This window comes from Erinaceus europaeus, chromosome 7, assembly GCF_950295315.1.
Source record: "Erinaceus europaeus chromosome 7, mEriEur2.1, whole genome shotgun sequence".
Lineage (NCBI taxonomy): Eukaryota > Metazoa > Chordata > Mammalia > Eulipotyphla > Erinaceidae > Erinaceus > Erinaceus europaeus.
The window spans coordinates 71,305,892-71,320,149 of record NC_080168.1 but is presented as its reverse complement, the minus strand read 5'-3'; the positions used below and the strand labels follow the sequence as shown (position 1 = coordinate 71,320,149).

At 41.7% G+C, this 14,258-nt stretch overlaps 1 protein-coding gene across 1 annotated transcript in view; it reads right to left on the bottom strand.

The window, feature by feature from the left end:
• Window positions 1–1,461: 1,461 nt before the first annotated feature.
• XPO4 (exportin 4) overlaps window positions 1,462–14,258 on the bottom strand; it is a 116,857-nt gene continuing 104,060 nt past the window's right edge. Inside the window, exons 18-23 of the mRNA XM_007529469.3 lie at window positions 13,153–13,333; window positions 10,465–10,583; window positions 9,149–9,279; window positions 8,499–8,616; window positions 7,736–7,828; window positions 1,462–6,523 (exon numbers count right to left, since the gene is read on the bottom strand). Coding sequence (XP_007529531.2) covers window positions 6,326–6,523; window positions 7,736–7,828; window positions 8,499–8,616; window positions 9,149–9,279; window positions 10,465–10,583; window positions 13,153–13,333 — 840 coding nt within the window. The 3' untranslated portion in view covers window positions 1,462–6,325. The remainder of the gene's footprint in view (window positions 6,524–7,735; window positions 7,829–8,498; window positions 8,617–9,148; window positions 9,280–10,464; window positions 10,584–13,152; window positions 13,334–14,258) is intronic.

Genomic DNA, 14,258 nt, shown 5'->3' with positions numbered 1-14,258 from the left:
GTCAGAGCTGAGCAGTGTTCTGGTGTCTCTCTGCATCTACTCTTTCCCATTAAAATAAAATATTTACATAAAATTTCTCAGTTTTCTGCAAAAAGCTGTAACCCCTAACTAGGCCCTCCTCCACCATTGTGCATAAGGTCCTGAAAGCCTATCCAACCACTATCCCAGCCCTCCCCTCGAGTTTAGTTTGGTGTAATACAACCTATTGCTTTTTTTTTTTTTTTTTTAAGACCAGAACACTGCTCAGTTCTGGCTTATGGTGGTGCTGGTGATTGAATCTGAGATCTCAGAGCCTCAGGCTTTTAAGGTATTTGCATAACCATTATGCTATCTCCCCAGCCCAGCCTATTGCTTTTTCACCTTAGGTCGACCGTTCCATCACCTGCCAGCTCACCTGTCACATGGCTGCCCTGTCACTTGTCTAGTGTCACTGTCCATGGAGACTTGGCACAGCACACAACAGTGTCCACAGCAGAGATATCTTTACTCTTCACCACACAGGTGACTCAGACAATCCAATTTTTGGCTCGTGGGTATAGGGGTGATCTTGGCACTGCGTGCTAGGCATGCACTCCACTGCGAGTCAATTCCCAGGTCCCCCATCTGTTCATTTCTTTTTCTTTTTCACTTAATTTTAAACATTATTGGATAGAGACAGAGAAATGGGGAGGACAGGGGAAGATAGAAAGGGGGAGATGGAGAGACATCTGCAGCCCTGCTCCACCACTTGTAAAACTTTTCCCCAGCAGGTGGGAACCAGGGACGTGAATCTGGGTCCTTGCTCACTGTAGTGTGTGCGCTTAATCAGGTGTGTCACTGCCTGGCCCCTGGCCTTTCTTTTTTTATGTATTTTACTTACTATTCATATCACCTTTATTTTTTTGCCTCCAGGGCTGCCACTGGGGCTCAGTACCTGCACAATGAATCCACTGCTCCTGGAGGCTATTTTTTCCTTTTCATTGCCCTTGTTGTTTATCACTGTTGTTACTATTGTTGTTGTTGTCATTGTTGTTGGATAGGACAGAGAGAAGTCAAGAGAGGAAGGGAGACAGAGGGAGGGGAGAAAGATATAGACACCTGCAGACCTGTTTGTGAAGTGACTCCCCTGCAGGTGGGGAGCTGGGGGCTTGAACCAGGACCCTTAGGCTGGCCCTTGGGCTTCACACCATATGCCCGGCCTCCATAAAAGTCTTTTTTGCATCACCACTATGCTACCTCCCTCACTCACCTAATTTCTTTATGGATCTTAGATATTCTACTAGGCTTGAGGCTTCTCCCAGAAGGTAGTATAAATCTTTACTACACAGATTATGCCATCAGGCTTTCTGCTAAAGCTGCCGTGTGACTGCAGTGTCCCAGTGACAATTCTCCTTTCTATTCAGCAAACCAGCATCATTTCAATGTTGCACTTAACAATCCAGCTGATCACGCATGAACAAACCACACATGGTCAAAACAACATATAATAAAAGTCTTTAGTGAAAAGACAAAATTGTAACTCCCACAGAAGACTTTACAAAGTACAAATGAAAGTTTATCCACTTGATAATTCAGTTTGTCACCGGCTCAATACACAGCCTCCATTCTTTCCTAAACCTGTATTTAATGTACTCTTGGTGGATAAATCCGATACCACTTTTACACTTTTGTTTATGATGTTAACAGAGGTTAAGTATTTAAGCCGTGTGCTTGCTCCTGGGTTTCTTAAAGAAAATGGAAATGCCTGAGGATAAGTTTAAAATTTTAATATTTATAAATTTTAAAAAAGTACACGTGCTGAACGTAGCAGTGAAGACATATTGTGACCGTCACACTACAAACTCACTGCATGGAGCTTCTTCCTTTGTACAGAGAAGTGAAATCACAATACCAGTCCTTGCAAACTGTCGTGATTGGATGTGGTGACAGGTGGACACCATGCTCTGGGAAGCCTGGCTTCAGGACATTCTCCAAGGCTGAGTTCCAGTAAGTACATAGTGCAGGCAGGGAAATGAGCCATTAATACAGATCTGACAGCACCTGATAGCTAAGAGACCTAAAGAACTAGAGACTGGAAACATGAACACAAAGTCTCCTCACTGGTGGCAGAGCCTGGGAAGAGGTCAAGAGAAGCCACAGTGGGAGCATGAGGCGGTTCGAGATGGTCTGTGGAGTGAACTTACTAGTGTAAAGTGCAAACCACACTGCCCTTCCTCTCAGTGACACTTTAGTCATCTGACAAGATATGAGTCTTTACAAATACACATCCATATCTAGGGGAGGTCAGAAACAGACTGTAGTTTCCATCTTTTAAATCAGAACAGACACCTGTTACTAAGAGTCTATCTTTACCTGAACCAAATATTGTCTTTGGCTAAATATGTCATAGGTTCCTCCTATAATCTATCAGGAAAGCTTTGCATATCTTCTCTTGCATTCAAATTTAAAATATTTCAAATTGCACCTTGAGCCAAGGAACTTCAGAGTGATTTGAGCTTGATGCTATGACCTAATTGGACATTTTCAATTTTGTGAAACTCAGTTTTGTAAAGCATGCTTCAAAAGCATGTTGGGTGTTACAGAGCATAGTTAGTAAATCAGAGAGGACCCACTTACATTTTAAAATAATTTAAAACATCATTATCACTTCCGCTATGGGTTATGTAAATAGAATTTCTAGAAAATGACAATGTTCAAGAACTCAGTTCTGAATATCAGTTCCTTACTGTCTGGTTAAAAACAATAACAAATAAACAAACACCCAACCCACCCCCAACAAAGCAAAGAAACCAACCCTGGGAAATAGTGAGGTTCTTTCTGCATTTATAGGAACCAATGATAATCATCTATGAGAGGCAGCTTAACTTAATAAAGTCTAATGACAATCACCTCCAATATCAGAGGCAGTAAACAGAACACAAGGAAAATTGTAGCAAACATAATATTTTAAGAGTTCAGTTAATACCAAAAACTAAGGTACTCAAACTTGAAATCCTTGAAATTGACAGATCATTCCCCTCAATACTTGAGGCACATACATATATCAACAGAAATGGGGGATACAGTGATATTAGAAACACAAAAACCTGACATTTTTGGTAAAGGAAAAAAAAATTTTTTCAAAGACAACGAGAGCTGTTAAAATTATGGGAACTGGAGAGAAGGAACAAGACACTTGGTCTTGAAATGAAAATTATGAAAACGTGTAGTAACCATCTCATTTGAACAGTTAGTGAAGTACATAGTCAGACACAGAGCTTACAACAAAAGAAGCTGAATTCTTAAAATGTCATACTTTACACCAAAAACCCAATGCTGATATGTAAAAATATCTATCAGCTAGATAAAGACAGCAAGTCAGAAAGACCCAAGTAAGTGTGTTGAAAGGGACGCTGTTACACACTGTCAAGGACTTTAACTATGTAGGCAGCCAGTCACCCAGACAGACCAGAAAAATTAATTCCTTTAAGAGCTACAAGAATAGTTACATGGGCTGCTACATAGTAACGAATTATGAAACCAAAGTAAAGGGCCCTTAGTGATTCTGCCTTAGAAAATAAATGGGCCAAGGAAACGAAGGAAGGAAGGAAGGAAGGAAAGAAAGATGGAAAGAAAGGAAAGAAAGGAAGCAGGAAGAAGCTATGCAATGAGAACTAGAGGCTAAAAGACACTATTGGATTGTTGGAAAAGTCCTGATGCTCTTTTACACAGAAAAGACATGCCATCACTTTTCCAACAACCATATATATATATATATATATATATATATATATATGAAATGTTATACTCAAATTTGTAAAGTCACTTCTTTGACAGTGCATAAAAGGGGGCATAGAAGTTTTTTTTTTTTTTTTTAACTGAAACTCTTGCCAACAAGTTTTTCAACAGTAAAAATCAATTTACCAGAATTAAGCCAGCGTTCTTGACATCCAACTGGCCAAGATCATAACTACAAGAAAACAAAAAGGCCAGGAGAAACAACTTAAAGAGAAAACAACAAAAGACTTTGATTACACAAACATCCAACCACACCAGACACAATCCCCCAGCCAGGTGTCCTGCCACTGCAAGTTAAGTGGCAGCCCCACTAACTAAAGATGGTGGTAGCTTTTTCCCCAGTTTGCCACTGCTCAGCATTCTAGTAAGAGAGTAATATTTGGTCCAAGCTGGAGGAAATCTTGCTTTAATTAAAGCTGACCTAATGACACTGTGGTACCTGCAATAGCACCAGGGCAAACATAGCCCAGGCATTTCTGTCCAGATAAAGTTACTAGACACAGATGACTTCTTAGCTCCTGGGGCATTCCTTCCTTCTCATCTGTCTTTTTAGAAACGACTAGTGGACTATCTGGTCCAGCGTGTGACTCAGCAGTCTCTGCCAAAAAAGCCACAGCCAACTCCTGCACACGTCCAGAAACATGCAGCTTCTAACTACTAAGAGAGTGGCAGAGGACTGGGGAACACAATATACCATGGACAGAACAAAATGCAAAGCTGTTCCTGCTGCCTAACACTTCTAGTTCTTTACGGTGGGTTTGGGGTGAAGGGAGGAAATAAAACTACACAGCACATTGATTCCATGAATAGTGGTGGTGGTTTTTGTTGTTGATGTTTGCTTGTTTGATTTTTCCCCTAGTAGCCTTTTAAGGTGTTTGTGATGCACCACTGCTGTGACTCCATGATGATGGAGTTAAGAGAGAAAGTTATGGGAGGCGACACACCTGGCTAATGTCACAGGCACAGGTATGCTGGGATTCAGGATCACTGGCTGAAGTAGCTATAATTGTTAGGGGCACACATGGGCCTGAGGTTCTGCACAGCGTCACACATGAAGGTAACCTAAGCAGCTCAGGTCTGAAGGCTAAGTCCGCAGGGAGGAGTTTACAGACAGGGAGCTAAACACAACAGAGTGAGCCTGCCTAACGGTTCTCTGCTGCTCGGCATTGTCATTTGCAGCTTCACTTCCCTGCATTTTGTAAGTGAGCTTTTTTATCCCAACTGAAGTTGGCACAGAAATAAAAGGAGTGATGGAAGCTATACAGAAATCCTGACCTGGGGGGGAAGGGAGATCAAATCAGAGGCTTTGAAAGTGAATTTTCTACACCCTTTGGTTAAATTTACAGTGGCTCCTGTGAAGTGAGGACTACACTTACTCTAGCATAATGGTTGCCCTGATCCCCCCAAAGTGTAAGAGTCTGTAGGAATCAGTGATCCACAGCCTTTAAAATAGTTATTGCTGAAGCAAGCCACTGAGGGGAGATTGCTAATCCTGGGTTTCATGGCTGGTTACAAACACTCATAAAAGTAGAAAACAAACAAACAGGCTGGGTTGTTCATTTCATTCATAAACCCACATAGATACACAATTGGAAGGGAACCAAGTTCACAGCAGCTAACACCCCCAACCAACTCTGAAGCACCAAGACTTGATTTCATACTAGAATAGATCTGCTTTTGTATTTCCCTCTTATTTAAAATTAAGGCAATGAAATGGCTACAGTTCCTCAAGTTCTTTTTCGTGGAGCAGGAAACACACACTTGCATTTTCCTCCTCAAGTTCAGGCCTCAGAGTATTATCAGGGACCTGTATTACATAAGATCTGCACCACTAGCTTGGGGTTACAGATAAGAAAGTGGGAGCGTATACAAAGCAAAGTCAGCAAATGTTTGGTGACAGCTCTTCTGGCTGCTGAATTACAAACCTAATAGTCAGAGAGGGAAAATCTGGAAGCACAAAACCTCAGTTATCAATGTCTTTTACATGAATTAAAAACCTTTTTTTTTGGGGGGGGGGGTGACAGAGGGGAGGAGATTCATGAAGAACCCAAGGTCCAACACACAGAAATTCAGACTTGAGGGGTTAGAGTTGGGCCCAGGAATTTACCTTGTCCACCAACTAGTTCCTCAGGGGACACAGGTGACTAGTGACAGTGCTTTGAGAAACACCAGGGCAGATGCCCATCCAGTATTTAACAGTGACAGTCCAAAACTTTGGCTACCCACTTGCTGCTTTGATATGGTGGTGTGTGTGTGTGGGGGGGGGGAAGGCACTGAATATATATTTCAGGGTGCCCATCTCTGCCTGCACAGGTATGGAATTTCCTTTGGAGAATTTTAAATTATCATTCGAAATCTACAAGACACATGACAGGTCGTGGCAAGCAAGCGAACAGCAGACGCTGCTCGACTTGACCTCTCCTGCTTCACTGCATTACACATCAGACTGTTAGGAGCTCCGAGATCCAGAGTGGCCAAAGGACTCAAGACGGGACAAGACTCAAGTCAGCTCTCAGCAAGTCAGTGCATTCTGCAGAAAGGATCTAAGTGAAGCACAAAGCCCTGGTGTTTATTTTACACAAAGGAGACCACCAACATTTGCCATAAACTCTTCTAAGCTCTTCAAGAAGGCCATCTTCTGCTTTCGGTCCAGAGTTGGAGGAGTGCTGCTGGCTGTGAGTTTGTTGAAGGCATCTGCTAGTCGCTGGTAAATCACTGGGTCTTGTTGACTGGAAAGTAATGTCTCAACCAATTCTGAGTATTCAGCCTATGGAAGAGATGTATATATGAGAACACATGTCTTCTCCAAAGATGACACAAGCAGATGCTTTCAGTGACTGAATTACGGAGCTCTTCTGCAAGTCAGAGGCTGAAAGCTCTTTGCAGTAGTAAACCTTTACTGAAAGTTTGCTATTTCCCACCTTTCAACTGAACTGACCTATTTTTATAACAATCCTGTGAAGTATGTGCGGTTTATATTCCTACTTTACAGATGAAAGTCTTTTTTGGCTTTTTTCCCCCTCCAGAGTTATCACTGGGGCTTGGTGCCAGCACTATGTATCCATCACTCCTGGTGGCCACTTTCCCCATTTATTATTGGATAGGATGAAAAAAAATTGAGAGGGGAGAGGGAGAAAGATAGACACCTGCAAACTCATGAAGCATCCCCCTAGCGGGTGGGGGGTGGGGGCTTAAACCACTTAAATGCACTACCACCTGGCCCCTCAGATCAAAGTTCTTATGTGGAGACTTAGTATCACACTGCCTTTCAGTGAGAATCCAGGCTTGAGTCGAATTTTAGAATAGGTGGCTATAAACTCTATTGTGATGGCTCATTTGTGCATTCAAAGTTCACTATTCGTACACGTTCTGAAGACAGCAGATTCTCATTCTCTCTTACACACACACACTCTCACACACTTTTCATAATGTATAACTTTGCATAATGTGATAATGTATAACTGTGTTTCCTGTTTTCCGAGGGCTGAATCCTCCAGATCCTTGGGCTTGTTCAGCATCCTGCCTCCCTCAAAGTGAAGGACTCAGGGGAAGGAGAAGATGGGATGGGGTTAAGAGGATACTGTATAACTGGTGGGAAAAGGCCATGTTGGAGGTGAGAGTGTTTTACAGACACCTATCACAGTGAGAAGAGAAATGGTATATATGCACATTCCAAGAACTCTCTTGTAATCTATTCACCAAGAAGGGAGGAATGGAAGAGGGGAGAAAGGAACTCTGGTTTCCTTAAAGACAGAAGCCATGTCTCCATCATGTACCTCTGTTCCTGGCTGAAAAACAAAGTATACTAACATACAGGTGACTTGACATAGGAGACAGAACGAAAGCTAAAGCTCTGAACCCTGGCCTCGCTGCAGTGGAACTGAAGCCCTGAGCTGCAGAGACACTGGGCACTGGGAGCACTAGAAGCTCATGTGCCTGGATGCTGCCTACTGGGTGGACAAGGGCATGTGTTCAGTACCTGATGCAAGCACACCAAAGTGTAGAAAGCCTCCCCAGCGGCTGTGGTCATCTCTGTGTTGTGCTTTTGCAAAACCAGCATATCAAAAACCAGCTGAAAGGACACAAAGAGACCTCTGAGTAAAAGCACATGATCATCACATAATCCTCCCCCAGCCCTTCCCCACTGTGAAAAAGAGAGGATGGTAGCCCATTCTTTGTTATTAGTCAGTCTCAAAACTATAGAGATTAGGCACTAAGTCCAGGATGGAGTCCCAGCACCAAATGGGAGATGCTGTGGAGCTGGGGGAAGCTCCAGTGCTGTGGAGTCTCTTCTCTTTACTTCTCTATCTGAATGAACAAAACAGCTCAGAAGCAGTGAAATTATGCATTCAGGAGACACCAACTCCACAAAATAACAACAAAACCCACCTAAACCCAAGGATAATGTATAGATGTTATTTGCTATGGCATATGAAATAAAAGTGAATCAGTACAGCAGGTACAGTGCCTGACCTAAAAACATGAGATCCTGAGTTCAGTCCCCAGCACCACACATGCCAGAGTGATGCACTGGCTCTCCCCATCTTCCCTCACCCCCATTAATTTTAAAAACTAACAAAAACAAAACAAAATAAAAAACCCTGAAGAAGAATGTGTCTAGGATTTCTTTCTCCCCTGTGGAAGAACACAAGCATTTCCTCACGTGAGTGAAGAATTAATTATGTGTGTTGGTTGTACTGACCAAAGCAGATGAGTTCACAATAGGCTCCCAAACATCTTACCTTAAGAAAGTGCCGAGTTGCTAGAAAAAGGGGGGAATCGGTTTCCTGCGCCTTTGCACATTGTTCAGCCAGCGGTGTCAGAGCTTCTAAGCACAGCTGACAAACCTCCGAGCTCATCCTGATCACAAAGGTCAAAGAACAAACTGGGACAGAGGGACTCAACTTACAAAAGTGAGATTATGGCCAGCATCAAATAGATGACTATTTTCAGAAACGAACACAGGTGAGTGAGTACTTTAGCAGAGTCTGCCTTTACTGAGTTAGGTGAGAAAAGATCTCTGGTGTTCCTGACATGAGCTGTAAGGGACTGGAGAACTCCAGGCTATTGTGATTATGATGCACATGACTGATAAGAACAAGTCAGTATTCTCTATTAGGCAACTAACACCAAAGACTCAGCAATACATATGGCAGTCCTAGCCGTGGCATTTAATACCAGCAGGACTTTGGGGTGAGGGGACAAATGTGCCTGGGATCTAGGAAAGGAGAGAGGAGGCAGACTCACAGAGAGAGCATTAGGGTAGACAGAGAGGTGATCACTTTTTTTTAAGAACTGAGTCAGCAAAGTGTGGGGACACACCCTTTAAAAAAATCCCATCAGTTTTCAAATCTTTTCTTCCATGTCATAATGAAGTTCACTTAAAGGATATGAAGTCATTCCTAGTTCTAGTGAATACATCAGACTTTTAAAAAGGTCTTCGGGGAGCTGTGGTATCTTTTCAGGGAAAATCTCACAAATAAACGTGATTAATTTGTAGTACTGATTACAAAGTGTTGGAAACTGAAAAGAAGAAATATTAACTATTTAGATGCTTAACCATTCAACGTATACAACAAAAGCAATAATCAATACTATTATATATGAATGATTTTAGACATGCAAGATAGAGAACACAAAGAGCTAATTAAGTATAAAAATAAGCAACAATAAAGTGAATCTTTTAGTGACTAAAATTAGAATAATACAAAGTGGAAGGAATTCTCATATAAGGACAGGGTTACACCTGGTAGAGTGCATGTGTATGGATTACCAAAGCCTTTCCAAGGGAGACCCTTCTTCGAGAGAGATACACTCGGACTAAATTCTGCCAGGAATCTCATAGCACCTTTATGCCAGCCTTCCACATCCCAACACTTGGTGCTCTCTCTACACACATCCCTGCTATTTCCTCTGTATGCCTTTATGTCTAGCCTCTTCCTGCCCGCCCCCTATGATCCAACCCCCTATAGGACTTTGGGGAGAAACACAAGGCAGCTGTCAATCATCACACTCTCAACATGGACTGGTGAAAGCAAAGTGCATCACAGAATGTACAAGTGGAAGCTTTTTCAGTCTTGGTTTATTATTATCTTTTGCCTCCAGGATTATTGCTGGGCTTAGTGCCTGCACCATGAATCCACAGCTCCTGGAGGCTATTTTTTCCCTTTTGTTGCCTTTTTTTGTTGTTTTATCGTTGTTGTGGTTGTTATTATTATTGCTGTTTCATAGGACAGAGAAATGGAGAGAGGAGGGAAAGACAGAGAGGGGGAGAGAAAGATAAGACACCTGCTTCACCGCTTGTAAAGTGACACCCCTGCAGGTGGGGAGCCTGGGGCTCGAACCAGGATCCTTATGCTGGTTCTTGCACTTTGCACCATGTGTGCTTAACTGGCTGCGCTACCGCCCAATCCCCCTTAGTCTTGGTTTCTTATCAATTCTGGAAGGAGCAGCTTGAAAAATGTCATTCTTTGCTCAGCCCCTCAGGACCTAGGACATTTGTCCCTAGGAGTAGAAGACTGATGAGGCTAATAAATGAAGTGAGCTACACACGGGCCTGAGTGTGCCTACATTCTGCTTATATATGTCCTTCACCAAGGAGGAGGCACTCACATCCCTGGGGTTCCATCAGGAGAACATTCTTTGAGAACACGCTTACACTCTGCGCATGAGCAGTCTAAACACCCACATTCTGTGCCCCGCCGTTACCTTCAGCAGATCCTGTGACATTAAGGGAAGGATCAGGTTGACTCCATACAAGACAACGTCAGCTGCTGACACAGATCTGCTTGCGGCTTGTCCAGGCTCGTGGCCACGAAACACTTCATCTGTAAAAATATAAATGGTGCAACCTTATGACTGTAATATGGACAAATCTACAAAGCTGGAGATAAATCTACTTTTATGAAAACAGACTTGGGGTTGGGCGGTGTCACACCTGGGAGAGTACATACATTATCATGTGCAAGAATCCAGGGTCAAGTCCCCAGGACCTATTTGCAGGGGTGAAGCATTACAAGTAGTAAAGCTGTGCTATAGCTGTCTGTCTCCCCTTTCTTCCTCACCGCCCAATTTCCCTACCTCTATCTAAAACAAACAAATACAATTTTTAAATTATATTTTTTAAACTTAAAAAAATTTTTTTAATTGCTTTTTTTGCCTCCAGGACTATTGCTGGGGTTCGGTGCCTACACTATGAATTCACTACTCCCGGAGGCCATTTTTCCCATTTTGTTTTCCTTGTTGTAGTTGTTATTGTTGTAATAGCTGTTGTTGTTGTTGTTGGATCGGACAGTGAGAATTCGAGAAAGGAGGGGAAGACAGAGGAGGTGAGAAAGATACGTGCAGACCTGCTTCACCACTTGCGAAGTGACCCCCTGCAGGTGGGGAGCAAGTGGCTCGAACTGGGATCCTTACACCAGTCCTTGCATTTTGCAACACATGCGCTTAACCCACTGTATTACCGCCCAGCCCCCCAAATTATTTTTAAAAAGGAAATGAAGAGATTCGAGCCCCAAAGGCTAGGCAAACCCACTAGTGATAGCAAAGATGTCTGGTGAGTCTTCCTCTGAAATCCTCTTTTACTTTACTACTTAGGACCTAAATTTATTTTAGAACTTTATTCACATAGTTTGTAGTGGTTACTGTTCTACAAAGAAAGTAAAATTATTCCTTAATCAACATATTGCAAAGTAACATCTACTCTGCTGTAAATAATAGGAATATATTATACATATATTTATGTATAATTTTCATAGAAATTTTCTCTCTTAGGTTAGTGGGATTTATCTAAACTAAAAGAGGGAAGAATTACAGAAATTGAAATGTTACCTTAAAGTACCGGGGAGACAGCATAATGTTATGCAAAAAGAATTTCATACCTGAGGCTGAGGTCTCAGGTTCAATCCCCAGTATCACCATAAGCCAGAGCTGAGCAGTGCTCTGGTCTCTCTCAAGGAACATACATATGTGAGAACCCAAAGATCTAAATACATAGGGGAGAACTGCCATAAACACTGATCAAGATCATGAACTCCATGAAAAGCAGTTCATTCTGATCACTGGTCAAGGCTGGCAGAGGGTTAAGAGGTAAGTGAAAGGTAACTACAGTTATTGACGAAGTTCTTGCTTATTTTATAAAGCAGCTCTCATTTAGCTGCTGTTTGCTATGCACAGTGGGAGGCAAAGGGCCTTTACAGTTGGTCTCTAAAACACTTTGGAAGAGATTGCATTCTTGTCACTAGAAGTCCAATGTGCTATCATCCATTGCGCCACAGAGCCACCTGAGATTGCATTCTTATGTACATGGTAGCAGAGTAAGAGGGAGGCCACGTAGTCTGTGAGCCACTGGGTCTGGTCATCCAAGTGTGAGGGCTGAACTGTTCAGTGTTTCCTATCCCAACAAGAACTGTTGTGGGGCCAGGTGATAGTACACCTGGTTAAACGCACATGCTACAATGCAAAAGGACCTGGGTTGGAGCTCCCAGCCCCCATCTACAAGGGAAAGCTTTGCCAAATGCTGAAGCAGTACTGCAAGTGTTTCTATCTACCCTTTTCCTCTTGATTTCTTTGTCAATAATAAATAATCAATAGAATAAAAATTTTAAAAATTGGGAGTCGGCGGTAGCGCAGCGGGTTAAGTGCATGTGGGGCAAAGCACAAGGACTGTCATAATGATCCCGGTTCGAGCCCCCAGCTCCCCACCTGCAGGGGAGTTCCTTCACAGGCAGTGAAGCAGGTCTGCAGGTGTCTGCCTTTCTCTCCCCCTCTGTCTTCCCCATCTCTCTCCATTTCTCTCTGTCCTAGCCTATTCAACAGATGACATCAATAACAACAACAATAAAGAGACAACAACAAGGGCAACAAAAGGGAAAATAAAAAATAAAACAAAAAAAATTTAAAAATTAAAAAAAAAAAAAAGAAAGAAAGAACTGCCATGATACAGCCCCTGAAGTAACAGTTTTTCTGGAATATGTCAGGGGGGTGTGATCAATGCAGAAAGCACAGTGATTAAGAGACCGGCCTCTCGGGTCAGATGCTGGGACATTAATCCTTGTCCTGTCATGTACTGTGAGTAAAGTCATATGCTCTCTGCTCCTCTGCCTCATCACGTAGACCAAAAAGTACCTACTTCTTCCCACTGTAATATGGTAATTAGTAAGAACCTAGTAAACAAAAGCTTTCATCGTCATCATCATCATCATCATCATATCATCCTTATAAGAGGAAAGAAAGGACTGCTGGTTCTACTCTCACTTAAACCAAAGTGATCAACTGTCAAGTATTTTGTAGACTCATTGTAGACGCAATGGAATTTTACCTAAAGAAAACATTCTTTTGCTTTTGCTTTAAATAAAAGCAGGAACAAAGCTGAAAAGTCATCAAACTACACCTTACCTGTATCACTAAAGTCTATGAATTCTTTTGACAGAAGGTTAGTAAGAAGTTCCATAATGAGAAGCAGGTCTTGGTACTGTTCTTCCTCTGCTGTAACGTCTATTCTTTGCCGCCCTAAATTATTCTTTGAATATACTTGCAACAAAGTAAGGCAGGCTTCATATAAATTCATAGCTCTGGACTGTAAGAAAGCACATATATATTGTAATATTGTATAAAAACTAGTAGGAAAACAATACTTGAAAAAACTATGATGCAATAAATTTACATTAAATTCAAATACTAGCTCTGATACTTGTTTTAAACTATATTAACAAATTATGAAAATACATATACAAAAGATTAGTTACATTAAAAATGTTTTCGCAGTATGGGAGATAGTGCATTTATTTGACTCTCAAGCACGAGGTCCCATGTTCAATCCCCAGCAGCACATTACCAACAAGAATGATGTCTGGTTCTTTCTCTCTTTCTTCCTATCACTCTCATTAATAAATTAATCTTTAAAAATAAGTAAGTAAAATAAAATGTTTGCTAACAATAGCATTTGAGATCTGATTATTTTTATCTATTCAGTAACACATATCAGGAACAATAACAATTTGACAACAGAAATGATTTTCTTTTGCTTGTAAAACATTTACTAACTGAAAAATTAAAAGTGTTGTTGTGTCAGGGAAATAATTAAGCTGGAAGAACACAGGATAGGCATGCTGCGCTCCCCTGTTCAATCACTGGTGCCACATGTAACTGGAGTAATGCTTTGGCTTCTTTCCTTCTCTCTCTCATATAAAAGAAATGAATCTTTTAAATGAAACGGTTGGGCTGGGGAAATAGTATAATGGTTATGCAAATAAAACTATCATGTCCGTGGTCTGGGAGGTGGTGTAGTGGATAAGGCTTTGGACTCTCGAGCATGAGGTCCCGAGTTCAATCCCTGGCAGCACATGTACCAGAGTGATATCTGGTTCCCTCTCTCTCTCTCTCTCTCCTATCATTGCTCATGAATAAATAAATAAAATCTTTTTTTTAAAAAAAAAACAACTTTCATGTCTGAGGCTGCTGTAGACATGATTTTTCAAGGAATAATTTATATTCATTCTTGT